This window comes from Cucumis melo, chromosome 9 (assembly GCF_025177605.1).
Source record: "Cucumis melo cultivar AY chromosome 9, USDA_Cmelo_AY_1.0, whole genome shotgun sequence".
NCBI lineage: Eukaryota > Viridiplantae > Streptophyta > Magnoliopsida > Cucurbitales > Cucurbitaceae > Cucumis > Cucumis melo.
The window spans coordinates 24,371,499-24,398,040 of NC_066865.1; the positions used below are offsets into that span (position 1 = coordinate 24,371,499).

Sequence of the window (26,542 nt, forward strand, 5' to 3'; positions counted from 1 at the left end):
ATGGAGAATCCAAGACCCAGGCGTCCACTCAACAACACAACCGCTAGAGTTCTTCCATTATTGCTTCCGTTGAAAGGCCTTTTCATCCACTATGAATTCCTATCCCATATCTAATCCATTCATCCTGTTAATTATAATTTTTAATGTTATTAAGTTTTAATTCTCGCGATTAAATATTTAGATTAGGTTGGTTCAACTTACTCGTATAATAGAAGCTAGTAGTTGTGAAAGACGCAAGATATTCCCCAAGTTAGAACAAACCATATTAAAAACTAATGTCCACTTTTCTTAGCCCTATCTTAAATCTTCTTTCTTCTTATTGTTTAATAGTGATTTCCTTTGTCCTGTGGAATAAGAGAAGTCGTTGGCTTCGTGGACCAAAAAATGAAATGTAAACAAAAAGAACTTCATAGAGTAATATGGAAGTGAAGAATACACAGAATATGAATACTATTGTATATTATGAACATCAGACATTAATTCTTATATTTAACCAAAATAAATTTACTATATTCAGGTGGGGGGAGTAACGATTTATGTAAAAGAAGATGGCCACAAAAATTTAATAAAATAGCAACCCAACATTGCTTCTTACTTTCCCCTATTTATTCTACAAACACATCACCATCACATCTCAAAATAACAGGAAGATGAGATGAGAAAAAGAAAAATACAACCATACAATAATATTCATGAGGCCTAATTCTTTTTTTTTTTTTCTTTTTTTCTTTTTTTAATCCTTTTAACCCTTTTCTCTTCTTCCCCAATTCTAAAGCTTCTTTTTTTACAAACTCAAGAGGGAAAAATTAAAAATTTTACCACCTTCAAAGCTTTCTTCAAAGGGGTGTTCATATATGTGTCAAGAAACCAATGCTAAACTGAAGCTGATTACGAGATTTGTTGCGGTGATGATCATCTCTTTCCGATGTTTGAAAATCTACGGGCAACACCGAATACAACTGCTTTTGTTAAGAGGCCGTGATCGAGGCTGCAAGCAAGGGCGATAGCTCCACCGACGATAAGAAGCTTAGACAAGTTCTTCCTTGCTGGTTTTTCCAAGGGCTCTTCTAAGGTTTTGTTGTCTGAGGAATCATCAGATGCATCTTCTGAGCATCTCAAATAGTCAATACTGATTTTTGTGTTGATATTAGCCATCAGAGCACTGTTTGAAAGTGGGGCTTCGGTTGCCCTGTGCTTTTGATATGCACGTAAAGCAGGGTCAATCTTCTTGACGGCTCCCCACATCCCTTGCCTGACTCCGAGCTTTGCAATTTCCCATGGAATACCCATGTCTTCGTGGTGAAATAATAACACCTCACACGCAGTCATCTGGCCGTTCCCTTTTCTCGATTCAACTGTTCCATTTTTTAGCAGAGCAAGAGGTACTTAGTTGCAATTTTATATCAGAAAGCTACTTAAAACTAGAAGATCACTCAATAAATTAGAATTTTCGGCAAGGAAATGTCCAACACATTAAAATAAACAAGAATACTTAAACCTACACATTAAAATATCAGAAAGCTACCTGCACGGATGCACCAACTTGAATAGTAAAGGTCAACACGTTTTGGCTTATTCTGTCTAGGTATTGAGGAACAAGGTACGCCCTGAATCAAGATATACCAAGAAAAACTATTATTTCAGGAAAATCGAGTTTTAAACGTGCAAGTGTTTCTGCATAATTGAAAACTAATCACAATTTAACCTGCAAAAGCATGCGTGCAGCTATGTCTATTTAAAAAGACCCAACTTCAACAAGACTTCCATGAATGAATGAGAACAGAAACAGAAGAAAAGACGAAATGGAGAGGTAGGTACACCAGCATAGTATGTCTTACCTTCGTCACACAATAATAGGACTGTCCTGATTCCCAGATTCTTCTTCCAATCACATATTCTCGGTCACTACAGAAGAATGGGAACTGCAGTAACAACAAATCAATGAGAAAAGAATGCAAACAAGACTAGAATTTTGAGAACAAACATGAGTGAAAGAAACAAACTTCACTCACCTTGCGCACCCAGCGGACAGCCATGGTTCCTGTGGCAGAACAATCCTCCAAAGTTTGAGCACTTATAAGCATGTCATCCCATTTCATTCTGAATTCATCATCCCAAAAGAAGTCTCTTACCATCTGAGGGGTTGCATCCTCAAAAACCGTTCGACTTCGATATTGCGGAGGCCCCGTCTGGCAAAAAACACAAAAAATAACACTTCATATTCATTAGAAAAAACTCGACACAGTTGTCTTCATCTAAGATTCTGAAAGTTTTCACTAATCATTATGGAAAATTAGTTACAAACCGAAAAGGGCAATAAAACAAGGGAATAAAGTAATGTAATGGATAGCTAGATCGCAACCTGGGGGTCTCTCCGCCATGCTTGATAGCTCATGGTAGCAGTAGAACGATCCATCATTTGAATCCATGAAGGGCCTCCATCTTTCTCCTCAACAAGCCTATATAAATTCTTTAAATCCTCCTCCGTTAACCGGGCTATTTTTTCGCCTTCTAGTTTGGATGAACTGTGGTTACGGATATGTATCAGCGATTAAATATACCATATCATAACCTATCAGCTTAAACTTTGCAATAAACTCCAGCATTGAAACAAGCCTATACCTTTCGACCATTTCAATTAAAACTAATACACGCTCAACTAGTTTCCTAATAATTTCCAAAATTATGGTAATAGACATGAGTCTAAAGAAACGAAATACCTCATAATTTAATATCTTACATTTCAAGTTCAATGCTACAAACAACAATTGCCAATGGGAAACCTAGACGTTTAAATCAAACACAGAATCACAGAATGAACTTCAAAATCGAGTTTTGTTATTTGTTCTTGATGCAATTAAAAGCAACAAACCTGGAAATGGAAGGGGTTGGTGAGTCAGCTAGAACTTCTTTTTCATCTCCACAATTTGACGTCAAATTCAAGCATCTGGGTAGCTGAATTTTCAAAGAATTCAATCTAGAAATTGATCCCACGAAGCAAGACGACGACGGCAAATTATTCTTCAACTTTGAAGAATTGAACAAAACTCTTCCAGAATTAGCCCATTTAGGTTTCCAAATCCATCCCACCAACACCCCCACAATAATCCCCACCCACAAACGAGCAACAAACATTAAAACCTTAAACACTAAATCGTAGGCAGTGGAAGCCTCCGCCGTTTCCAAAACGTACGAATCCACCGCCATAGCCCTCAAAATCAAGAAAACGAAATGACCCCACAAAGCCAAATAGCGAATGGATACGAAAGAAAAACAAATTTGGGTAAATGGGTTTCAGAGCAAACAAGGAAAAAAAAAAGAAAGAACAGAATCGAAAGGAACCAAGAGAATCAAACCAACTGAGAAACGGAGTAAGAAACGGAAAGGGATCAAAGAATACCGGGATTCGGATATAATTTTATCCCCGTTTTTCCCTCCTAGATTCTTCAAAGTCGCAACAGAAAATCAGAAAATGGATAAGAATCCAGAGATAAGCGGTGAAAAGAAGACGCGCGCCCTTGTAAGGACCAGATAAATTTTTATGGTTATAGAGCAAAGTTTGGGGGCAAAAACCAAAAACAAATCAACTCTAAATATCTCTCAATCTCCTTGCTTAAATATAGAAAATGAAAAAAAGAGTTAAAGGGACGAAGGATTTTGGCCGAACTTAGGCTGAAAAGCCAGATGGGTATGGTCGGTCGCTCTCTAAATCGCCATTAAAATGGCTATTCCAATTCCCAAGATAGTGATTGATCGTGTTTTCGTCACCGCGTTTGTATTTTTCACGTTTTGAAACTTATTACTTTCTTCATCTTCTTCCTCGTTTTTCAACTCTCCTAAATTTTTGACTAAAAATTTCATGAGTCCTATTATATTAGTGTGTGTTTTTTGTGGATTAACAAAGTTACGATTTTTTTTTTTTTGATTAATAAAGAGAGGATTTTTGTTGGATTGGATAAAGAAGGTGTATTATTTTCTTTCTAAAATTGAAAGTTGAATTCTCTCTCTTTCTTAAAATTAGCATATTTTTCTTTTCGATATGGATAAATCTAAATCTATTAGATGATATAGTTGAACGGTTCTTATGTAGCTTGAATCGTTACTAATGGATAAGTTTAAAAACTTTTAGTTAAGTAATCAATTTTATCCATCGAATTTTACTTGAACTATCTACTTAATCACATATGCTTCGAAACTCTCATCACTGAATTAATCAAAAGTTTATATCACGAGACAAGCCAAGCTTAAGATAACACCATTTTTATGATAAAGATATCACTTGATGTTGATACAAGTTTGTTTAAACTATAGATAAGTCATATATTTGATGATGAAAGCAAAGCATAGTAGTTAAGTAGACATAACTAGTAAAGTTATATTTTAATAAAATGTAAGATATCTATTTGTAAATTTTATTTTTCTTAATTAATAATTTTCTTTATCAACATCTTTTTTTAATCCTAAAATTTTTGTTTTTTTTCTTCCCAAAAGCCCTATTATTAGTCTACAAAGATCAATTCTTTGTAACTCATTCAAAGTCAAATTTTACCTTGATTTCAAACTAGTTTATTCTAAAATCTATATATTTACAAAGACATAAAAAAACAAAATAATATTTTTTTTCTTTTGTTATAATATGGTAAGTATATAAAGTTTGACAATGGTATAAACATAATTTTGTTTCTTTAATAAGGCTGCATTCCCTTGAAGGTCATGATGGTATAAAGGGTTTGAAATTATTAATTAATACAAAAAGAAATAGTGATGTTGAGAACCAACAACTTTGACCTATGAAACATATTAAAAAAAATATTGAAGTTTGTTGGTGGAATTAATAATGTTAAGCTCATATTGGATTATAATTAATTTTTGTAATTAAATACTAATTAGACTTAGTCTTCATCATTCTTTTGAACACCAACATTGATTGATTTGATTATCACAACCAATAATAACTCTTTACCATTATTTTTCTTAATCCTTTTCATTTTTCAAGCATGAAAAACACATGTGTGTACTTAAGAGATCCAAAATTGTGAGTGTAAGAATTTTAAGAAATAATAATTTGAGAGGTGAAAAGATATTGCCAAAATTGCTTTGAAAAGCTTTATCAATTAGAAAGTAGAATTCTAACTTAGATGCTTTCTTTTAAATAATTCAAATGTTCTATCTTGGAATGAATTATTAATATCTTACCTTAATTAAAAAAAAAATTAGTTGTGTTATCTTCTTACAAATAATTTATATTGTAACCATAGTTTATATATTAATGAAGATAGGAGAGAGCTATGGGTCAATTATTATCTCTTGCAAATTCTATATATATCATACCTACGTAGATGTTGTCTTTAATAATACAATTGAAAATCTTGGGATTTGTAAACTTAAACATAGCTTAATTAGTTCAAAGAAAAAGTAAAAACTTTGATTTTGTGTTTTTCTTCAATTGGTCAATATTCAAGAGATGAAATGGAAATCTTTCCACAAATTGTTTTGTGGTTTCAAACCACAATTAACCTTCACCTTAAAAAACAATTAAGAAAGAAATTCAAAGTTGTGAACTTTGGTCACTTTCGTACCTTTTTCCATCACACAATATATATTGTGGCTACAAGGAAAGAATAATCGACACGAAACTATATGTTATTCAATATTTTATATACAAATTTAGGTTTCGTTTCATAATCATTTTGTGCTTTTTTTTTAAATTAAGCTTATAAACACTGCTTTCATTTCTAACTTTTTTTTTTATCCGTTGTTTAAAAAATCAAGTCAAATTTTGAAAAAAGTAACTTCTGAAAAAATTGTCTTTGAACTTGAAATTTGGCTAATAATTCAACCATTGCATTTAGAGAAACAAAAAAAAAATGTAAATTATAGTAAAAAATGAGAAAGAACGACTTATGTTAATTTTCAATATATGGAATGGTTATGAAGTTTTAGCTCTGAATGCGTAAATTTAAAATCTATCTAATAAAACTCTTTTTAACTTTTAATTTTACTTGTTTTGAAATTTGGAATTTGAAATTTTAGGTTCAATAGATCATTAAGAATATATATATTTTTTTTCAATTGAATTACAAAAAAGCTTATGAAAATATGAAGAACAAATAGCTAAGTGAAAATTGACCGAATTAGGTAGAGAAGAATTGAGTATAATAATTTCGTAGTAACCATCAATTTTCTTTACCATAAAAAAGATGTTCGTGTAATTTTGTTGCTCATCGTTATGTAGAAGGTAAAAAAGATGGAAAGACTTGTTAGCTTCCATTTTACTCCGAATAGATAGTCCTATGCTCTTAATACTTAGTGACCTTTTTTTAATCGATATTCATAGGTATAAATTTCTAAAACCCAATTAATTATTCAATTAAAGAAGATTAAGAAAAGCTGAAAAGTACAATTCTCATTGTAACATATTTCCAATATTAATAAAGATAACAACCAAAGTCACAATTTCATATAAGTAATGAAACCACTCCAAGAACTTTATGAAAGTAGGGTTATGAAACCACTTCAAATAAAATGATTGTTTACATTCATTTGTCAAAATAATGAACTCAAAGAAACCAAAACAAGAAAAAGCCACAATCCACAAAAGAAAAAATGTACTACCGTCCACTATTTGTGAGCTTTTTAAACGTTTTTTTCTGTCTTTTAACCAAAACTAATGGTCCACAATCACATTGTATCAGTTACCCATTGCATTGCGTACCTCTTTGTTTGGGGCCTACATGGTACTACGATTCATGTGGTCGATACGATTCGTGTGGTTAATATGTCTTTTCAAGTGCTTACTCTTAGAAAAAGATCAGTAAGTGATTGACAGAGATCTAAAATAGAGTTTCCATAACTATAATGGATTGATTTTTGTGTCAAATAACAATGGATTGTTATCAAAACCATATATTTATAATCAGATTTCTGTAATCTGTCTCTCAAACCAACTTATTTCATGAATTCAATTTGAAAAATTACATGAAAAGAAAAAAAAACAATGTGGGATGAGAGAAATAAATGAACAGAGATGGTCACATGCCATAAATGTTCCTCACTTTCGAAGGAGCATACACATCAATCCAATCTCACAAATTTTGGTCAAAGATTTGCCAATCAAAAATCACACTTTCCTTTCATCTTCCACCTTCTACCCTTTTTGTGGCTTTCCCACCTTCAACATTTTAAACATTACCCAAACTCAAATCATTATCACAATTAAGCTTTGATCTCAATACCAAACTTCAACTAAATTTGAAAAAGAAGAACAGGAAGTCCTCTATTTCCTCAACAGATGAAACCCATTAATTAAATTAATCAACAGCCACTGCCTTGTAATAATGAAAAATAAGCAAAACATTGGGCAGATGGGGTTGGTTTGTGAACATTAGTGTGGGTTGATAACTTGATAATACAAACAGATAATCTACAAATATACAGTGACAAAAATAAAGATATCAAATGCAAAGGATTTTTCTAAAAACTAGTGTGCCAAATAGCTTCATCACCTTCCCCACACCTCTGATGAACTTCCTCCATTCTCTCTACTGATTTGCAAATCCCACTACAACTCCAATCAAATGAAGCTGCGCATGGATTCCCAGCTTGAGCCTTCCACTCACAATCTACAACATCCACAGTTTTAAACAAATCAATTTCATTAACTAGCAATATTCTTCTACATTTTGTAACCGTCGAAACAATTCAACAAAATGTTTTTGCATTTGGTTAGTTTCGATGAAATGAAATGTAGTATTATCAGAAATTGAATCAAGATATCTCTTCCATGGGGTTAGATTTTTGGATCGGCGAAACATATTTTGACAAGATGAGGTAGAACTTTGAAACAAAATCAAGTAAGGGAAGGGGATAGTTGTTATCTTACCAAGTGGAGTGCCACAGCAAAGGCTCCTATCATCAATGTGTTCCACATCTAGTCCAATGAACCATGAACCCAGGGAAACATCTTCATTTGCATATTTATGTAGTATAGGCCTATAGTAAAAGAAAATTCTTCTTGTAAGTCAGCCACATTATTGTTAAGGTTACGTTTGATAACTTTTCGGTTTGTGAACAATAAACTTGTAGGAACTACTTTCACCTCTTGGTCTCTTGGTTTTGTCAAATTTTTACATAGGAAAGATGAAAACTAAAGTAAACAAATTATGAAAAAACAAGCCTAATTTAGGTTAATAAACAGGGCCTAGTGTCTGAAAGGACTTACCTATTAACTGAAATGTAGGTAGCCAAATCTTTGGAAATGGCATAAATTTGGCCAGTTGCATGTCTAAAATACTTGTTGCCTTCCTCACCAAATTTCCAGTATTCAGGTTCATGGTACTTTACCCCTCTGCAAAGAATTTATGGTGTTTCATATTTGATGCAACATTCCTCGGAACTAACATTCTCAAGTATAAAGTATTTAATTTTCTTACGATTGAGCAAGAACTGGGCCCGACTTCATGCAACCAATATAAACGCGTGGTTTTGATCTATGACGGGCCAAAGTAGAGCCTACCATACCTGTGAATTCTCAATCAGTTTAGTTATGGAGGGCAATCTCAACATTCCACCTCCAACATAAACACAAACATGCCCTCTCAAAGGTGTAGAGTCAATAATCCAAGAATGTAAGAACGCTAACCAAGATTTATGTGAACATCATCATCTACTTTGATAAAGAAATCTGCATCCCACTTAGCAACTGCTGTTGAGAAGTATATTTGGGTTTTTGAGGATAATTCATGATATCCTTCTACGTGGTTCTGTAAGAAAACAATCACAGTTTAGAGGTACATTTAACGACGAGTGTGTTATTTCGAATAGTAATTACACAATATGCATAAACCAAAGTAAAATGATAGGTTAAAATGCATGGGAATTTACTAAGCTAATTTGTGCTGATGGAAGAAAAGAAAGTACATATCAACTACTTTAGTTTTGAGTATAGCAACGCCTTGAAACAACAATTAGTTATGTGTTAGTGTTAGATCAAGTATAAGACCAGCTGGCACATCATAGTCGACATGTGGTGGTTGAAAGCTCTGGTTAAGGGGAGTTGGAGAACATTTGACAATGAGATTAAAATAATTAGAAAATTGAGCTCCAAGAGTGCACTTCCCCTCAAATCCTCCACCCCCCACCCACCCACCCACAAGCTGGGAAATGGAGCTTTCCTCAACTATGGAGGTAATGATGATGGGAATAGATGTCTTAAAAACAGAATGGATGGTTCATGGCTTTATCAAGCATTGTACAAGTGTCCAGAAAGAAATCACAGAAGTTAGGTATTACTAGATTCCTGAAGAGTTTATTCATTAGTGCTTATTAGTTTATGGATAATTGAATGGTGTTACAAAAAATCTTGTAGTGGCCCTCACAAGTCTGGGGTGTTACACCCTTGCCCCAATCTCCATATAATTCAAGGATTGTGCATAATTATATAGCTAATCTATAACACATATTGGGAATTGAGGAGATTATCTACTCTAAAGCTCCATAGCTCAAAAAAAAAAAAAAAAAAAAACCTTGAACTACCATACCATTAAAAATGAAAAATGAATGTAAAAAACCTTCCTCTGAAACTGCAGATTGCTTGCAAAATCAAATTTCAGATTGATATCGGGAGGAGGAATCAGCAATTTGTTCTATGCTCAGAATGGAAAACTACGATACTTTCATTGACTATAAATACTAGACTAGAGAAAGGAATGTGTGACTTGGTCCAATGATGTCTGTTACTAACATCTCTTCAAACAATTGCTAGACCTCGTCCTTCTGTATCTGCATCTAAGGATACCCTAAAAACATTTGCATAGTCCAAATTCACATAGGTAGTAGTCGTGCATGTGTATAAATACAATGCAAATTGCTCAAGTTGGTTGTATTTCACTTTAGTTGCGTAATTTGCATGCATGCAAAACCAAACTATTAAGAATGTCCCTTGTTCAGTGTTGCCAACATAGTTACCATGCCCAGTGTTCCCCACAAAACACTATCGTACTATGCCCCAGGTTAAACCTACATAATTCACAAGGTTTCTTCGTGGCCATTGCACCCCAGGTGCAAGGGTAGGAAGTCTCAGCTATTCTTAATATGAGCAAGAGCATGGCCCAATTACAAACACGAAACACCCTCTGCTCGTACTAGTTTAACCATCCACACATATTCTCCTGCGACCAACATTGGGATGTTAGCTTGTCTTCAAGGGTTTTGAGGAATAAAATTACATTTGACTAAAAAACCTATCGTAAATATCATTTGATGGACTTCAAAGTTATGTTCTCTGTTATGCTTCCAGCTTTACATCTGCAACTTTCTACTTCTTGCGGTACAACTTTGTCCTTCCCATAAAATTGAGAAGTTGGAGGTTAGTTATCAAGAATACCGCTAGTGCTCTCACTTCTCCCATTTCTTTTAAGAATTTACAAGGAGCACCCCAATGTTCTCTTCGCTTGGGATCTTATGGAGTTCCCTTGCATAAATCCCTTCCTCATTTCATGCAATACAGCTTCCAGTAACCCCTCAACAGAACCAATTAGCTCTTCCATGTTCTTCTTCTTCCCTTTTGGCATTGCTAGAAATGATTTTCTCTTATACCAAAGTTGATAAAAGTCGAGAATAGCCAAAAATTAGAATTAGAAGAGGTAAAATGTACAAATCTTTGCAAGCATTCAAGAGGATTAGACTCTCCCCTTCTTCAATTACATTATAATTCCATAGCTTATTTTTATTATTTAATATCAGTTAATAACTGTACCTAACAAAATGCAGATTAATTAAGCCAACCAACCTAACACCCACAAGAGCCTCACCAGTTGCCAACAACAGTAAATAATTCTCTCTTCCCTCTCCTCACATTTGTTAAATGCACCTATGCCCTATTTGAATCACAAATATTAATAGTTACATACCAGTCTTAGAAAATCCTTATGCTGTGCCTCCTCTGCATCAACAGCACGATCCAACACCCCACCAGGAGTTGCACTGAGAACCATAGCATGCTAAATTAACTATGGAACTATGAAGCATGAGATTTTGCAATAAAGAAGCTTCATCATTAAGCTCAATGCATGCGTTCATAAAAACTCTACCTATGTCCAATGACAAAGCGTATTATAATTCCCTTCTCCACCTCCAGCTTCCTTAGTTCTTCACCTAAATTAAATATAACACTTGTCGTAAGGAACAAGTTTGATGGTTCAAGATCAGAAACAGTTGAAAGCCGTAATGATTGAACCTTGAGGCATCCATGTTTCTCTAATGGAGTCTCTTCGCTTTCTACTGCTGAAAGCCGTAATGATTCCCATAACAAAGAAAACCTTTGGTCGCTCCTTCAAAATCTTGGCTCCGGGTTCTGTAACCATAGGAGATCCTTCATCGTTATCCGCTTTAGAGGCTCTAGCTGCAGCTAGCTGCACCTCCAATGATGAGATTGTTTTGTCTAATGTCCTGAAAAACTCAAGTCGCGGTATACCTCAAACTTAGGAATAATAATATGACATTATCAACAACTTATTGTGCCTCATTACATTTGAGATAGGATTACATGGGAACAGACATTTTTTCGATAGTGCATATGCAGCCAAGAGACTAAAACTTACATGATAACATCGTGGGTTTGTGATACTTGAGAAAGAATATCAGCCTGAAAGGAACCTTCCTGTGGTATGAACACAGTCATCAAGATATTGCTTGCTGTAATGGAAAATTTGTAACATCAATATACTCTAACTTGCCTTCTTCTCACAATTAACAATGGGGTGAGAAGTTTTTGATTGGACTTTATCTAAAGATGCATCCTCATCTGTTTGAACTGGATCAGGCACGGCCCAAAACCTGTAAGACAAAAATTAAAAAATAATAATAATAAATCGATCTACCAACTTACATAACTAAGTGGATAAAATTTCATGGCACGGAGAAGATATTGAAAATATGAACCTTTCTAACAACAATTAACCATATGTGCAATACTATAAATATAATTTCAATATAGATAAAAATTCAAGGCTCAGAAGGAACAGCTGCTAAGGACAATTCCATTTCTTTACAAGAAATCTAGGTAACTATCAGAGCGCAAGGAACTCACTCTTTCTTTACTCATTACATCAAGGAGACAGGCATTACCTAAGAGTCTAAGACAATCCCAAAAGTAAGAAAAGAAAAGGACCCACATTGCAGATCTGCCCTGTGAATCCATATTTGGAAGTTTCAAGTCTGCAAAGCAAAAATGAAAGTTATCCATGTTTACGCATTTCTTCTCATTATCAGATTAAAAAATCTACGTGCTTCACTGCTTACAGGAAAATAATCCTTGTAAAGTTCCGGAAGTACTGACTCAAGTCCCTCCCCAAATCTAACTCTTCTAACCTAGTTTCTTAGAATTTTTTCCATAGAACTGTTGCCAAAATAAGTCAGAGCCATGAATACTCAAATCCAAAGTCGTTGAATGGAATTTGGATTCACAAAGGCACATCAACGTCCATCCCAGCTTTAGAATTTTGGTACTCTGTTTTCAGACTCGGTAAATAAAATTCGAACTTGATACTGACAATCTAACCATCCAAAATGTTGTGCTTTTTGTGTAATAGATCTCATGAGAGCACCACCATCTAACCAAAAAACGAAAGTTTAAAAGATAAAACTTTCTTGCCAACGACAAAACAAGAAATAGTTCTAACAACTTTCTGCTGCCTACACCAAAAAAAAAAAAAAAATCAACAGCCTATAGAAGAAATCAGAAGCAGGAATCTTCCGCGATTACCCAGAAATTTGCTACACCCAACACCAAAAGATCCAGTTTCAGGAAGTCCCAAATGCTAAAAGAAACAAAAGAATGCTTTCACAAATCAAAGAAACCCATGCAGCCTAAGGACAATTTCCCTTCCACTTCTATATATTCTGCATCCGATCAGCCAAAATTTCTCAAAAGAACAGCTCAAGAACACAACCCACTATCCTCATTCAAAATGCCAACACCCCATCACCAGCAAAACATCCCATTCAGTACAAGATCTCAAAAAAGAAAGAAAAAAAAGTACCTGTCGACAACAAAAATACCGAGGAAGAAACTAGCAATGCAAAACAGAAAAACCCATCTGGGAGAGAAGCCATTAGTGGGCTTATGAGGTCTGGTGAGACCCATTAGAGCCCAGAAGCTTCCCAAGCTCAACAAAACGCCTCCAGTCTATTATCTTGAGATTAAAAGCATCAAACAGAAGAATCCAATTGAACCCATCAAAGAAGAAGCAAGAGGATTAGCATCTCCAAAAGAGAAAGAGGATAGTGATTGCCTTCAAAACATAGGGAATTGAAAAAATGGATTTTGCTTCGGAGTTGTGTGCTCTGTTCAGAGGTTATGGGCAGAATACAAATGGTAGAAGAATGTGATTAGAAATTCGTTTATGGGTGTGTATGTTTGAATCGCCTGGGTCACGGGAATGTGAAAAAATAGTATATTCATAAAAAAAAAAATTGGACTTGGGTCTGTTCTGCCCCACCTACCCGTAGCCGTCAAGGTTGTCAAGCGGTATCTGAAGCAAACATCAGATGTAAAAAAAAAAAAAAAAAAAACCTCTTTTGATTTTGGGTCTTTTTCTTTTCTTTTCTTTTCCTTTTCTAATTTTATTTCAAATCTATATTTATTAAAATTAAAATTTCAAAATTTAAAAGAAAACAATGATAATTATTCGTATTAATTCAGGCATAGTATGAAAGAAAAATAAAGTTTTGATTAAAGTTTAAGGGTACACATAAAGTTTAGGGCACATGCAAATGAAAAGAAGAAAAATTTTAAAAAAAGAAAAGAAAAGAAAAGGAGAGAGAAATTTTATTTTATTTTTTAAAAAAATAATTTTATTTTGAGTCTGGATGGGGTATGTTCTTTTCTACACAACACATGTCTAAGACTTTGTTTTGGATTTCATTTTACTTTTCAAGGTTCCCCATACCTTCTTTGATAATTTAACTATATGATAATCAAAAACCTTTTCTAATTAAAAACAAAAAATATTTAAATTAAAGTCTTATTCTTTATTTTATTTTATTTATTTATTCATTTATGTGATATATGATATGTCATTTTCACTTCATATCTTAAATTTCCTATGTTTGTTTGTATGAGACATCATCCTAACTCTACATAACCAACTAAGTAATAGCAAAATAAAGATTAAATTATACTTTTTTAAAAAAAAATGTTAGATCCAAATTTGTATTTTGAAAGTAATAATCCAATGGTACCCTTTAACGAAAGAATAAAGTTTTAAAAAAGATACTTTTATCGTTAATGTATGAATGAAGACCGTTAATATCTCATCCTTCAATTTATGATTCAACACTTCTCTATTTTTCTTAACGGTTCTTTCCTCTTATTCTTCAACTTATTAATTGTTTGACTTTTGTTTATTACTTTAGAAATGTGCTATTTCAATTATAAGATTGTAACAATGAGAAAGATAATATAGTAGAAGTATCAAATCAGTTTTTAGGATTCGTGTGTTCTAACAAAATCGTACATTAGTAGTTGAGCCTGTGTAATATTCGAATACATTGTTTTGTTTTCTAATAATATTATCATCACATGTCATCTAGGTCTTTGATTTTCTTTTATCATGTTATATAATATCGAAAATCTTTATTTGTCGTTGTCTTATGCGTGTGTGGTTGTAATATCTAAATTTGCTCACAAATAATTAAGGTTTTAAATGCCATTGAAGGACGCACTTTACTTAGTTAGGGTAGATTAAGTGCTATTTTTCAAAAGTGAAATTAGATGACATATTTAACGGTCAGATTAGCCACTTTCTACGTTGTTTCAATAGTCAAAACAAGACACTATTCATACTAGTTTTGGGTACAGGACGATGTCGGATTTTAACAAAATATTAGAAGAATAATTGTTCCACATTTAAAAGTTCAAGCAATATAAGAAAAAGACTTATTACTAATTATCTTTACCCATCTAAATTTGAAGCATATGAAACTTGTATATCAATTATTTCCCGAAGGACGATTTGTGTCATTAATAAGTGTAGAGTACCTAATCTAAACTAATTAACTCGCTCACCCTCTTATTTACTGCCCCATACTAATGATCCTAATAGATTGTTTGGTTGGGTTGATAAATTCTCTTTAAAATTATCAAGTTTTCCAATTTTTGCCACCTAAGTTGTTTTCTTACAAAAAATAAAAAATAAAAAAAGGTAATGTTATTTCTCGTATGCATTAATTGATTGATCTTCTCAACTAACCCTTCAATTTGACTCTATATGTAATAATAGTGTAAAATATATACACACATACCTACATATGACCAACAATAAAACGATAACATTAAATTCAGACAGAAATAAAAATTATGATTATGATTTTAATAAATATAAATGCACATAAATAAAATTTACGGTTCATAGAAAAATCCGATGTAATGAAGTTTAAATCGTTAGTTATTTTATTTTGTAAAATACCAATTTATGATTTGCATGACAAATTTTTAAAAATATAACTTATGAAATTAAAAGTTGGTTTTGAGAAAACATTCAAGACTTTATTACAACCAAACAAAAATTTTATTGAGTTTTGTTTCATTAAAAAAAATTATTAAATTACAAATATTTGGACTTACGTAATTTGTTTTCTTTCTTTTTAGGGTAGAAAAATATGATAGATTAAAAGGATTCGAAATCAAACTTTATATCAATTTCCTTTTAAATAATTCTTTTTTTCCAAATTTAGTTTTTATATGATAGCCTAAGTCTCCATCATAAGAAACAACATTAATTATAATAAAAAATGGATGTAGATTCACCAATATTTTCCAACTATATTATTACTTTCACGTTTACATTAAAATTAAATCCACACAATAATATAATAGTAACATCTACTAATATAGACCAAAATAAATTAATGAAACGATTCTTTTTTTTTTTTTTCTTTTTCTTGATTCAAAGTTTCTTGTGGTTAAAATTAAATTTCGAAATGATAATAAATAAACTCGTGATTAATAAACTTTAATTTAAATTTCAAACTTAGGTGTCTAATAAAATAAATTTTCTAATGATTTATTATTTTTTTTAAGAATGTAAAGTTGATTATATTCATATTAAACATAAGATTGAAAAGAGAGAGTTGATTATATACCGAGTAGCCGACAGTCATTGGAAGCATTAACCCATTATCATCTCCGGCGAGCAAAAGCAAGGATCTACAAACAAACATGACAATTAATATGAAACTCATCAATCCACGTATCCAAACATTCCATACGTTAGACATGGAAGAGCAATAATTACAAAGCTCTCTCATCGTCTCCGATCACTCCATTTATCGTACAAATCCGTCTTTCTTCAGCTTCATCATTTTCCCCGAAATTCATCCCACTGTTTCGCAACAAAATCCAAGTTTGGAGAGATGAGTTTGTTGTTAGTGATCAAGGAAAGGACAAAGAATGTACCATTGGCAATGATGGGCAAACAAGAGAGGTGTGGCTAAACTTATATATGCTTTTGTTTGGTGAAAGGTTAAAGCGAAGAACGCCAAAGACAGAGGAAAGCATATAAAATATGAGTAAATGTCAATGCTAATGAGTGGGCAGAGGTGAAGCGGTCGTCTATGGCTGGAGAAGGGCAGATGTGAAACGATATGAGGTAGACGAAGGTGGAGACAAAACAATTTAGTAAAGTCATACAATTCATCCATATCCTAATCCAATTATATTTCTTTAAAAAGTTTAAGTATCAAAATTGGACTGCTTGATAATCTATCAAGTTATTTTTTAACTTTATTTTAAAAAGTTTAAGATTATTAATAAAAATGTAATGTTTAAAGTGGTTAGTGCTTTGGAAGCCATTACGTCCTATGGATTATGTGGTGTGTTGGGCTACTCTCTATTTGGACATGTTTTGACGTACCGTGTGAAGTCCTGACTCTATTTGTAAAACGTCACCCGGCAAAAACCCAACTTAAAAAACAGAACTTTATTTCATTTAATTTGCGGGGTTTATCCGGAAAGAATTGTGAGAGCTCTCTTGTGTTTGGTTTGCTTATCTATGGCGTCTTCCCTCTCCACCTATCATCAACACCATCTTCTTTCTCCTTCATTTTCTTCCAAAATTTCTGCCAATTCCAACCATCTTTCCTCTCCATTTCTTACTTCATCCTCTTCTGGGTTGTCTTCAAAGTTCAATTTCTCTCTTCGGTTTCTCACCAATGGCCAATCTTCCTCCCTTATCTCTCACACTCCGAGACGTCTCAGTGTTGTTTCAATGGCCCCTCCTAAAGCCAAGCCTGGTGGAAAAGCCAAGAAGGGTAAAAAAAATTTCTTTCTTTTTTTTTTTTTTGGTTAAACCCTTAATTTCTTTCAACATTATCCTTAAGTGGGCTGCGACTTTGTCTAATTTGCTTTTGGGGGTTTGCAGTAATTGGGATGATAAAGCTTGCTTTGGAGGCTGGAAAGGCTACCCCAGCTCCTCCTGTAGGCCCTGCTCTCGGTTCCAAGGGTGTTAATATTATGGCCTTCTGTAAGGATTACAATGCCAAGACAGCCGATAAGGCCGGCTATGTTATTCCAGTTGAAATTACTGTTTACGATGTGGGTTCGTCTTTCCTTTCTCTGTGAATCCTGTGCTATGCTTTCCTTTGGCAAATGACTTAATTGTTAGATTTGGTACAGGATAAAAGTTTTACTTTCGTGTTGAAGACTCCACCTGCTTCGGTTCTTCTCCTCAAGGCTGCTGGTATTTCCTTTTAAGTACTTGATTCTCATTTGGCTGTTCTATTTTTATATTTTGTGCGTTTAGCTGCTGATATGCTTTATACAATTTTCCCCTTTCCCTTGTTTGTGCCAATTGGGATGCCTTTTTGCGAACCCATTTGGCCTCCCCTGTGTAACTTTTTTGTTCTCTTTGATTTAATATGAAACTGGCCTTTTCTTCATGAGAACTGTTTATTTCGCATTTGTTTAAAAGGGGTGGGCAGGAGAGGAAAATTTGTGAAGTTACTTGATAAGTTGCTAATTAGATTCATAGCAGGAACTCCTAGGTATAGAATGATCTATATCGGGTTTATTTTGAAAAGTAATATTTTTTTCCTTTACAATTTGCCACTGGTATCATAATTTTCTTTTCCTCTGTGAAATTGTTTTAAAAACAATAACTTAGAGTGGGATGAAATTGTGGTGGCAGAGATCAATGTTTTTACTAAGCATGAACTTTAGGTCCGAGGAGGGAAATAACCTTGAACTACCTTGATATTAGTTATAATTCTAGAAGTGTGGTGTTTTGCATCCTTTAGTTGAAGAACACATGACAAGATTGGAAAATCAAATAAGTCCTACTCTTCACGAGTTAGTTGCCTCTCCCTAGGTCAGGGTAGCTGGGCTGTATGATCTCATTTGGCCAAATATTTAGGGTTTGCTCGGAGACCCGTAATGAGTTGAGTTTGTAATGTGACGAAATTCAGAATTCATGTTTAGATTGAGTGCTTTGAACTCAATTTGTAGTACTAAACTCTTTTTGTTCTGTCTGTTTTTAACTCAACCCTCTTTTCCATCGTTTTCATACTTCACAATCTCATTTTCGGTTCGCCCTCGACTCCTCATGCATCCCAACACCCATTGTTTTCTAGTAATCTTGACTACGTTCCAGTTTTCCAAACATCCCTATTGTTTTTAGTCCTCATATTTCCCTATGGTTGCAAGGAGGGTGGGCCAAATCCAAAGTTTTGTGGGCCAAATCCAAAGTTTTTCTTTTGGAGGGCCTAAAGCAAGAAGTTGTTAGGTGTCCACAGAAAATATACCGAGCGAATATATTGCAATATAAAAAAGAAACTGCCATGGAAATAGGTAATTTGAGGTGCTTGCACTCTCTTTCTTGAGATCCTTTCCAACCTAATTCATTCACCAAATGCCTAACTCCCTTCTTCCTCACTCCCTATAGTTATAACTAAACTCCATATATAGCCAACTCTCTATTTAATTACTGATATTCCCTTAATATTCCTAGTTGCATTCCTCATAGAAGTTCATTGGTATGCATAAGGCTTATTCATTGGAACATAACTTTGAGATTCATGGCCTATGGAAGAATTGGCATTTGCAATTGCAACAGTAACAGGAGGAATGCCATTCTATTTACCTCATAGCTGCAGATGACATTGGCGTGTGGTTTATTGCTGCTAAGTATACTGTAGTCTCCTTTAGCTTCTTATTCAAGCTCAATCATGCAATAGAAGTTCCCAGTTCTTCACAGCCAAGCCAGTAATCTAAATCCCTAGGAAAACTAGGATTGTGATTGCCAGTTGGAATGTTAATAAGGTTAGCTTTTGGAAGTAGCTATCTTTAGGCTACAGTGTAGTGAAGATAGTGTACCAGAAAAAGTTTGTTGCATATTTTGTGGTAGTCTCTCTTTTGGTCTATTGCTTTACATGCTAATGCCTCTAAGCTTTTTGTTACTGGAAATGTCCTATCTTAATTGGACCAAAGTTTTCTTCTGGGGTGCTATTAGGAGGATATTGTCCACCTCCTCTTCGTCAAATTACAGCTTACTACCCATCTCTCGTGGAGGCTGGTGGTAGCTTTTGGACATGTTTTCAGGTTTCCTTCTAATTTCAGGCCTTGAATCTACAGCATACAAAAGATATTACAATGTACCAATCGAATAGCCTTTTGTGAGGGATGTCTCTCTACCAAGTCCCGCAGCGATACACAATCTCAATTCTCACCAAAATGAACCTCCCTCCTAAAAACCCCAACTCCCCACCTCTATCTAATTAATATTCACAATACCTATTAGTACTCTATGATCCTCTACTTCAAGTTAGAAGGGAGCTGAGTCATTCTAGAGATTTGTATTTTGTAATGAATAGCTAATGAGCAAAAATGGTCACTTCATTTTAATTTTTTGAACTTTCTCTTATGATACAATCCAGGTAATTTATTACGAGAGTGAATTGATCATATGCAAACATGATTACAGAACTTCCATTTTGAAAAATGCTATTCAGTTAATGGCATCTATAGACAATTTACACCACACTTGTCCATGCAGGAGTCGAAAAAGGATCAAAAGATCCAAAGGGAGAAAAGGTGGGAAAGGTAACCATTGAACAGTTGCGTGCGATTGCGGCAGAAAAGTTACCAGATTTGAATTGCACGACCATTGAATCTGCAATGAGAATCATAGCAGGTACAGCAGCCAATATGGGAATTGAGGTTGACCCTCCTGTCCTTGAACCTAAACAGAAGGCAGTTGTGTAGTCATTTGTGATCAATCCCTCTATTCTTTCACTTTTTTTTTGTATGCTTTAATCTATTCGAGGTACCTTACTTTTAAAAAGATTTACAAATCCACAATCAAGCTTCCTACTTCTATATGGTTCTTATGCTTGACCTCACTTAACTTTCTTCTTCGAGCATCCCATTTTGAGCCTTCTGCAAAATGTTAGTTCTCAGCAGTCACTACTTTCTCACGAACCGAATCTCCTAAGAAAAAAAAAATCTTAAAACACGCAGTGAAAAGTGAGTGATGCTATTCCAAGGAAAGGATGCATCACCTTTTGAAGTAATTTGACATTCCAAATCTCTTAAAAAAAAAGGTCAGATAACTAATTCGATAGAAAAGAAGAAATTGTGTCTATTTTTTGTTTGGGTTTCCTTGAAAAATTTCACCGAATCTTCCTAGGAGTCGCCCACTAATTGTAAAAGTTTATGTGATAGCTTAAAGAATCATTAATGGAATTTCCTAAAGTAGACTGGAAAGATTAAAATCATATTTAAAGTTATTCTGGTACTGAGGATATGGTTTTCCATTACATAGTAGAGGATATGGTTTCTCATTGCTTGTAGGTTAACATCTGAGTTAGGTAGAGTAGTATCGTTTCTCAGTTCGACTGCGGTCGATAATATGTTATTGTATCACAACCATGAGTTAGAATTAACAATTTTATCCATTATCAATATACGAGCATTGGGAAGTTCGATTCTTCACGGTTTTCCATTGCGTGTTTTAAGATCTTAGCTGAACAATTCTTCCAATAAATATAGACAATTCAAATGTAGTTCAACATTGTTTTTCAAGTGGATTTGAAGCTCTCAGCTTTTTTTGTTAAGCCTACAACGTTTTAATCAATTTATCTATGTTTGGTCCTATGACAATGAGATTTCTATTTGCTTTTAAAAAGTTTGGCTTTATTCTCTTTTCTTTTTTCTCTCTATTTTAACCTTTTTTCTTTCTTTTCTATATTGCTAATTATAATATTTGATTTGAATCTTTTTTTTTTTGGTGTACTTTGTAAATAAATTCAAATTTTTTTTTGCTATTTTATGACAATTTCTCTAACTAAAATTAGTTGATTTGAGACTATATATTTAAATTAAATTAAAAATTACTATTGTTACATCAGAATCATATTATATTATAATAATTTTCAAAAAATATTTCTCTCTTTATGAATAATAGAAACATACTAATTAATTAAATAATTTGATATTTTTATATATTAAATTTATGTCTGTGAGTGATATTGTGATGATTAAAATCATTTTATATGGTTCAAAATTTCCCTATAATTAATTTTTGGAATGTTTAGTTTGGGAATGATTTTGAAAGAGTTAATTTCTTCTTTCTTCTTCTTCTTTTTTCATTTTCAAAATTTCCTTTATAACATGCTTTTAATTCTCAAGAACAAATTTTGATGTTATGGAAAGGATAAAAATTACATTTAAAATGTAAAATTAAACATTGAATCGATTTTGATCGTGGACATAACAAAAAATTGTGTTCTTAATTGTATCAAAATCACTCTTAAACATGTAGTTTCAACATACAAAATTACTAAGCATTGGCTTACAGACTTCATAAATTGATGTTAAGTAACTCAAAACTTCAATACTTCGACGGTGTTTACGATTGAAGTTCACCCGTTTAGTGAAGAATCGATCTATTTTACTACTTTGCACTTCAAACAAAAGACTTTTTGACCCTAATAGATTTAACTCTCTAAGGGAGAATCAATTTTGAAAATTTGAAATTAACCTAATTACTCTGATGATCAAATAGGAAAATATAAATCATTCATTAACCCTAAACAAATCTAAACATCTTCGAGTATCAAGTTCTCCACTCCAAAAAGTTTGGTAGTATTCAGAATAAGTAAATTGTCTAAAAGCAGGTCGATGTTCGCCGTCGATCAGCTCCTTTGCTGGCCTGATCGTTGCCTCTGGCGACGGACAGTAAAACGTCGGTATGGAAATTCGCTCTGTTGCATTGTTCACAACAGCCCGATGAAGCACACTCTTGTATCTATCATTACTCAGCACCTACAAACAAAAAACGTAATTTCAAATAACTGCTTGCTTCAATTTAGTGTCTAAGCTTATTACCCCACAATGATGGGACAACAGGTGGTTGTGGCAGTTATGGAAATGAAGAGGGGAGAAGGTTGGGTGGAGGGATAAATTAAAGGGAAAAAGATGATAAATATATGATTTTAAAAAATATATTTTGAATCTATATAAGAAATCATTTTAAGTTAGTAAATTAATAGAAAACAGATGAGATGAACCAAAATGCTACGAAACTCAAACTAATATACCTGCATCTGGTCGCCGATGTTGATGATGAAGGTGTTAGGGATAGGGTCGAGGGCGACCCAAGCACCGTCGCGGTGGACTTGGAGGCCGGGGACTTGGTCTTGGAGGAGAAGAGTGATGAGGTTGGGGTCAGTGTGGCATGGCAAGCCATAAGTGAGATCTGGCTGTGGACATGGAGGATAGTAGTTCAAGGCCATATGTTGGCCATGACTTCCAATTGAGTTGGCTATTGAGTCCTTTGGCAACCCCAAGCTCTCAGAAATGGCCTCTAGTAGCTTTAAGGTCAATTGTCTCATACTAGTACAATACTCAGCCACTTCTTTTCTACAAACATTCAAAAGTAATAAGGTCATGAATATGATATAATATAAAAACAAATCAAAAGCTATATTTTTCTTTTACTAGACTCTCATTCAACTATCTCTTAAATAGTTGACAGAATTTCTTTGAAAGAGTCAAAGCCTAGGTTAGTACTTCAGATAGAATTGACTTGACCTCATTTGATCTCTTTAGTTTTTCATTGGAGTACATAAGTCATGACACCCTAATTAGGATATACTCTTAGTTGTCAATCCATAGTTAAGCTAGTCAGTATCTACTCTCGACCAGGAGATAAAATCCATAAATCTCTCCACTCCCAATAATGTTATGTAGGGTCAAAAGAAAAAAGATAACGGAAATGCATTCTTTTTTCTTTTTAGAATTTAGAAATATTAAAAAGAAAAGGTGTGCTCACCTGAAGAAAGAAGGGTTGGAGGGCCATTCATCGACATAAAGATGAAGAGGGTAACAATGAAGTCTCAAGAAATCTCTCCAATTTGCCACCTTCTCCGTCTTCACATTGAAACTAGTGGACAACCTCGTCTTCTTCGTCGGGTCATCGGAATAGCTCTTTAGTCTCTCAGTTTCTGGCAACCGGAAAAACTCCTTCGTTATACTCATCATTCCATTGATCATTTCCTCCGACACTCCATGGTTTTTCACCTGCAACACCAAGCCCCACTCCTTTAATATAATTAATACAACACAAACTTTTTTGTGCCCACGTTTACTATTTGGTCAAATCATATATAATAAATTTAGAAGTCAAGTTTCTCGAAAGACATAAACTCAACTAACCTAAACATTAAGAAATTTGTAGTTTAAATTATCCACTCTCATTATGTATATATCTTTCGAACTTTTCAAAGTTCGAACTTCGAAAAAAAAAATTGATCAACGTTTGAATCTTGAAATTTGTTTCAAAAAATTCAACTTATAATAATAAATGTTTACACATAAAATTTATTTTAAGTGAACTATGCTGTTGACTTTTTTATTTGTATACATGTTTTAGTCTTCTTTTACCAATAAACAATTTTTTTGTAAACAAAAGTTTAACTGACGTTTGCATATGTGTTTTTCAAATCCCCACCGTTAATTTATACTATAAAAGATGCATTTTTGGAACATAAAAAATAAGTATGATTGACTTAAAAAATTATTATATCAGTTTTAATTTAGACTCTTATAAGTTTAATTATCAACTTATATCCTCCATCGATCACATTTACTATAACTTGATGAATTAATCTCTTAAACTTTATTAAGTAATTAACAATTTAAAAATTAAATCAAAGATCTCATTTGAAAATCAAATGCATGCATGCATCCTAATTCTAATTAACTATTTTGTTAATTAAATTTTAATATTATTCACTTAGAAATTTAAATAAACTGAAGACTACAAAAAATAAAAAATAAAAAATACATGTAATCGAATTGAAAGAATTGATTACCAGAAAGAAACCGTCGCGTTCACAAGCACGGCCAATTTGGTCAACAACATCGGAGCGAGAGGGGCCGTCGAGGGCGTGAAGGTCAATGACGGAGAAAGAATAGGCGTGGGATGGTCTGACATCTGAGAAATTTGGACGGTCAGAGATTGGGCGGACGTACCTCGACGGAACTTGTTGTACGGTGGCAGCGAGATCTGTCACAAGTAACTTAGTGTCGACGGAAGCGGACATCGCCGGCCGGAATATTCAACCCCTAAAAGAAGAAAAAAGAAAAAAAAAAGAAAAGGATTGTTTTTAATTTAATGGAGGAAAAAGGAAATGCGTTGCTGTAATTTCCTTGACAACAAAATCATTGCTTCTTATAGGAAAGGTATAGACGATACTATGTCGTCACATCGATGACGTATTGAGAGGTGTTGCAATTTGTATCAATTGCGGGGTAGGGCCCATCGAGTTAAACAATAAATGGGTTTTTTTTTTGAGGTAATAATAAATGATCTAATGATGTGTCGAAATATTGAATAAAATAAATATGTGATGAAAGTCTTTCTTTATATGTCCTTTTAAATCCATTGACAGATAAATCGTTGACACACATTGAGTATCTTTAAACATTTGTCACAAATACTTCTAAAAAAAAGAAAGAAAGAAAAAATTTAAAAATACACTTGCGTTTTGGTGATGATCTATTAAATTAAATAGTATATGAATTATAATTAATAATCTGTGTAAAATAATATATGTTCGGAACAAACTAGTTTAGTTTAAGTTATAAAGAATGAGAGAGAATGATTAATTACAAAATATTAAACATCATGTGACAATGGAGGTTTTAAACAGTGTTACTCTTTTTATTTTTACAACAAGAGGGTACGAAACATTGAATGAACCTTAATACAACCCACTCTAACTAAGACAAACTGGGGGCTCCAACACCTCTAAAAGATTGCCAGCATAAGCATGGGAGTATCCATTTTTTGTTTCTTTTAATATAATAATCGTAGAGATGGTAAAATCCAAACGTATCACTCCACAAATAGAAGGCATGCTAATTAGTGCTTAATTGTGTTTACTTAAGCTACCCATGACCTAATATGTGATACTTTATTTAGTTTTATGGGACTTTTTTCCTCCTTTTGCGCACTTGATGAGTACTTTGTAACTCTAGACTTCACCAATCAATTGAAACTTAATTAATAAATTAATTGTTGCCTAACACACTTTCCCTAAGTTTCAAAGATTAGTTGGTAAGAGTTGGTTGAAGAGCCATAGAAGTTAATTTAAGCTATGAAAATTAGTTTAGCTCAACTAATATAAGTTTTTAATTTTCATGGTGATTGGATTGAGTAGCTACATGACTAATTAGGTAATGCTTGGCAAAGGATGGAAGAACATGTTTAGAGGTCTAGGTAATCTAAAAATAGAATTATGAAAACAAAGATTCAACCAATTGATTGTGTATTTCATATTTTTCAATATATAATTTTGCAACAAATTTAGAAATTAAATTTCATTTTTAAACCATTATTTAAAATGAATTATCTGACAATGTATTTATAAATCAAATTAAACTAGTTAGGAAAAATTGCATAAACCACACCCATTAATTTTTAACTTTGATCAATTATGTCATTAAAGTTTGTCAATTATGCAATCAATCGATTGTAATGATGATTGGTTGTTTTGAAATTAAAGAAATAAAAATAAAAATATAGATTTTCTCACATCTCACGATCTTCGTCTCTCTTCTCCTTCCACCTCCTCTCACCATCTTCATCTTCTTCTCCCTTGCTTTCAACAATGGTCATTTGTATGTTTGAAGCTAACGAATCTTCCATGTCTATTCATTTGTATGCATAAGAAATGAACTTTTTGTTTATCCATGCCATTCATCTTCCTCTACAGCTTGGTAATTTAGACTCCAAAATTAGCAATAATAACTCTTTCTCTAAACTTGATTTTCCATTCATTTTTGTGTACGAGATGGAGAGAAGCCAACGAAAAGTAAACCCCCAAGGGAAAAGTCAATGAAACGAAAACCATCGTGTCGATAATAAAGTAACGATGACATCACCCAGGGCAAGGGAAAGAAGATTTTCAAATCAGTAAATACAGAAAACAAAAATATCAAAGATGATAAATACCCTCTAAATTATTCTCATGGGAGTTGATT

At 33.3% G+C, this 26,542-nt stretch overlaps 4 protein-coding genes across 7 annotated transcripts; 1 reads left to right on the top strand and 3 right to left on the bottom strand.

The window, feature by feature from the left end:
- Positions 1 to 561: 561 nt before the first annotated feature.
- Positions 562 to 3,835, bottom strand: LOC103482874 (uncharacterized). Its single transcript, XM_008439236.3, has 6 exons — positions 2,873 to 3,835; positions 2,363 to 2,525; positions 2,013 to 2,189; positions 1,839 to 1,922; positions 1,526 to 1,607; positions 562 to 1,355 (listed from the first exon to the last, which is right to left on the bottom strand). Exons 1-6 carry the CDS (start codon positions 3,205 to 3,207, stop codon positions 913 to 915), a joined length of 1,284 nt encoding a protein of 427 aa, XP_008437458.1. The 5' UTR covers positions 3,208 to 3,835; the 3' UTR covers positions 562 to 912.
- Positions 3,836 to 7,279: 3,444 nt separating this feature from the next.
- Positions 7,280 to 13,510, bottom strand: LOC103482875 (beta-1,6-galactosyltransferase GALT31A). 4 transcript variants are annotated; one of them, XM_051089931.1, is made up of 12 exons: positions 13,041 to 13,486; positions 12,174 to 12,216; positions 11,732 to 11,835; positions 11,601 to 11,655; positions 11,237 to 11,448; positions 11,091 to 11,154; positions 10,911 to 10,983; positions 8,642 to 8,762; positions 8,433 to 8,520; positions 8,222 to 8,347; positions 7,883 to 7,992; positions 7,280 to 7,622 (listed from the first exon to the last, which is right to left on the bottom strand). In XM_051089931.1, the coding sequence occupies exons 1-12, from the start codon at positions 13,111 to 13,113 to the stop codon at positions 7,474 to 7,476; spliced, it is 1,218 nt and encodes a 405-aa protein (XP_050945888.1). In that variant the 5' UTR covers positions 13,114 to 13,486; the 3' UTR covers positions 7,280 to 7,473. The 4 variants fall into 4 exon arrangements, with proteins under 4 accessions (XP_050945888.1, XP_008437459.1, XP_008437460.1 ...); XM_008439237.3 differs by having other exon boundaries at positions 11,601 to 11,659; positions 11,736 to 11,835; positions 13,041 to 13,482; XM_008439238.3 differs by lacking the exon at positions 12,174 to 12,216 and having other exon boundaries at positions 11,601 to 11,659; positions 11,736 to 11,835; positions 13,041 to 13,510.
- A 3,355-nt stretch (positions 13,511 to 16,865) lies between these two features.
- LOC103482876 (50S ribosomal protein L11, chloroplastic) lies at positions 16,866 to 20,373 on the top strand. The gene is made up of 4 exons (XM_008439240.3): positions 16,866 to 17,310; positions 17,421 to 17,593; positions 17,675 to 17,738; positions 20,049 to 20,373. The coding sequence occupies exons 1-4, from the start codon at positions 17,052 to 17,054 to the stop codon at positions 20,255 to 20,257; spliced, it is 705 nt and encodes a 234-aa protein (XP_008437462.1). The 5' UTR covers positions 16,866 to 17,051; the 3' UTR covers positions 20,258 to 20,373.
- A 1,391-nt stretch (positions 20,374 to 21,764) lies between these two features.
- On the bottom strand, positions 21,765 to 24,705 carry LOC103482877 (protein DMR6-LIKE OXYGENASE 2-like). The gene is made up of 4 exons (XM_008439241.3): positions 24,370 to 24,705; positions 23,328 to 23,575; positions 22,594 to 22,915; positions 21,765 to 22,318 (listed from the first exon to the last, which is right to left on the bottom strand). The coding sequence occupies exons 1-4, from the start codon at positions 24,598 to 24,600 to the stop codon at positions 22,070 to 22,072; spliced, it is 1,050 nt and encodes a 349-aa protein (XP_008437463.1). The 5' UTR covers positions 24,601 to 24,705; the 3' UTR covers positions 21,765 to 22,069.
- Positions 24,706 to 26,542: the final 1,837 nt, after the last annotated feature.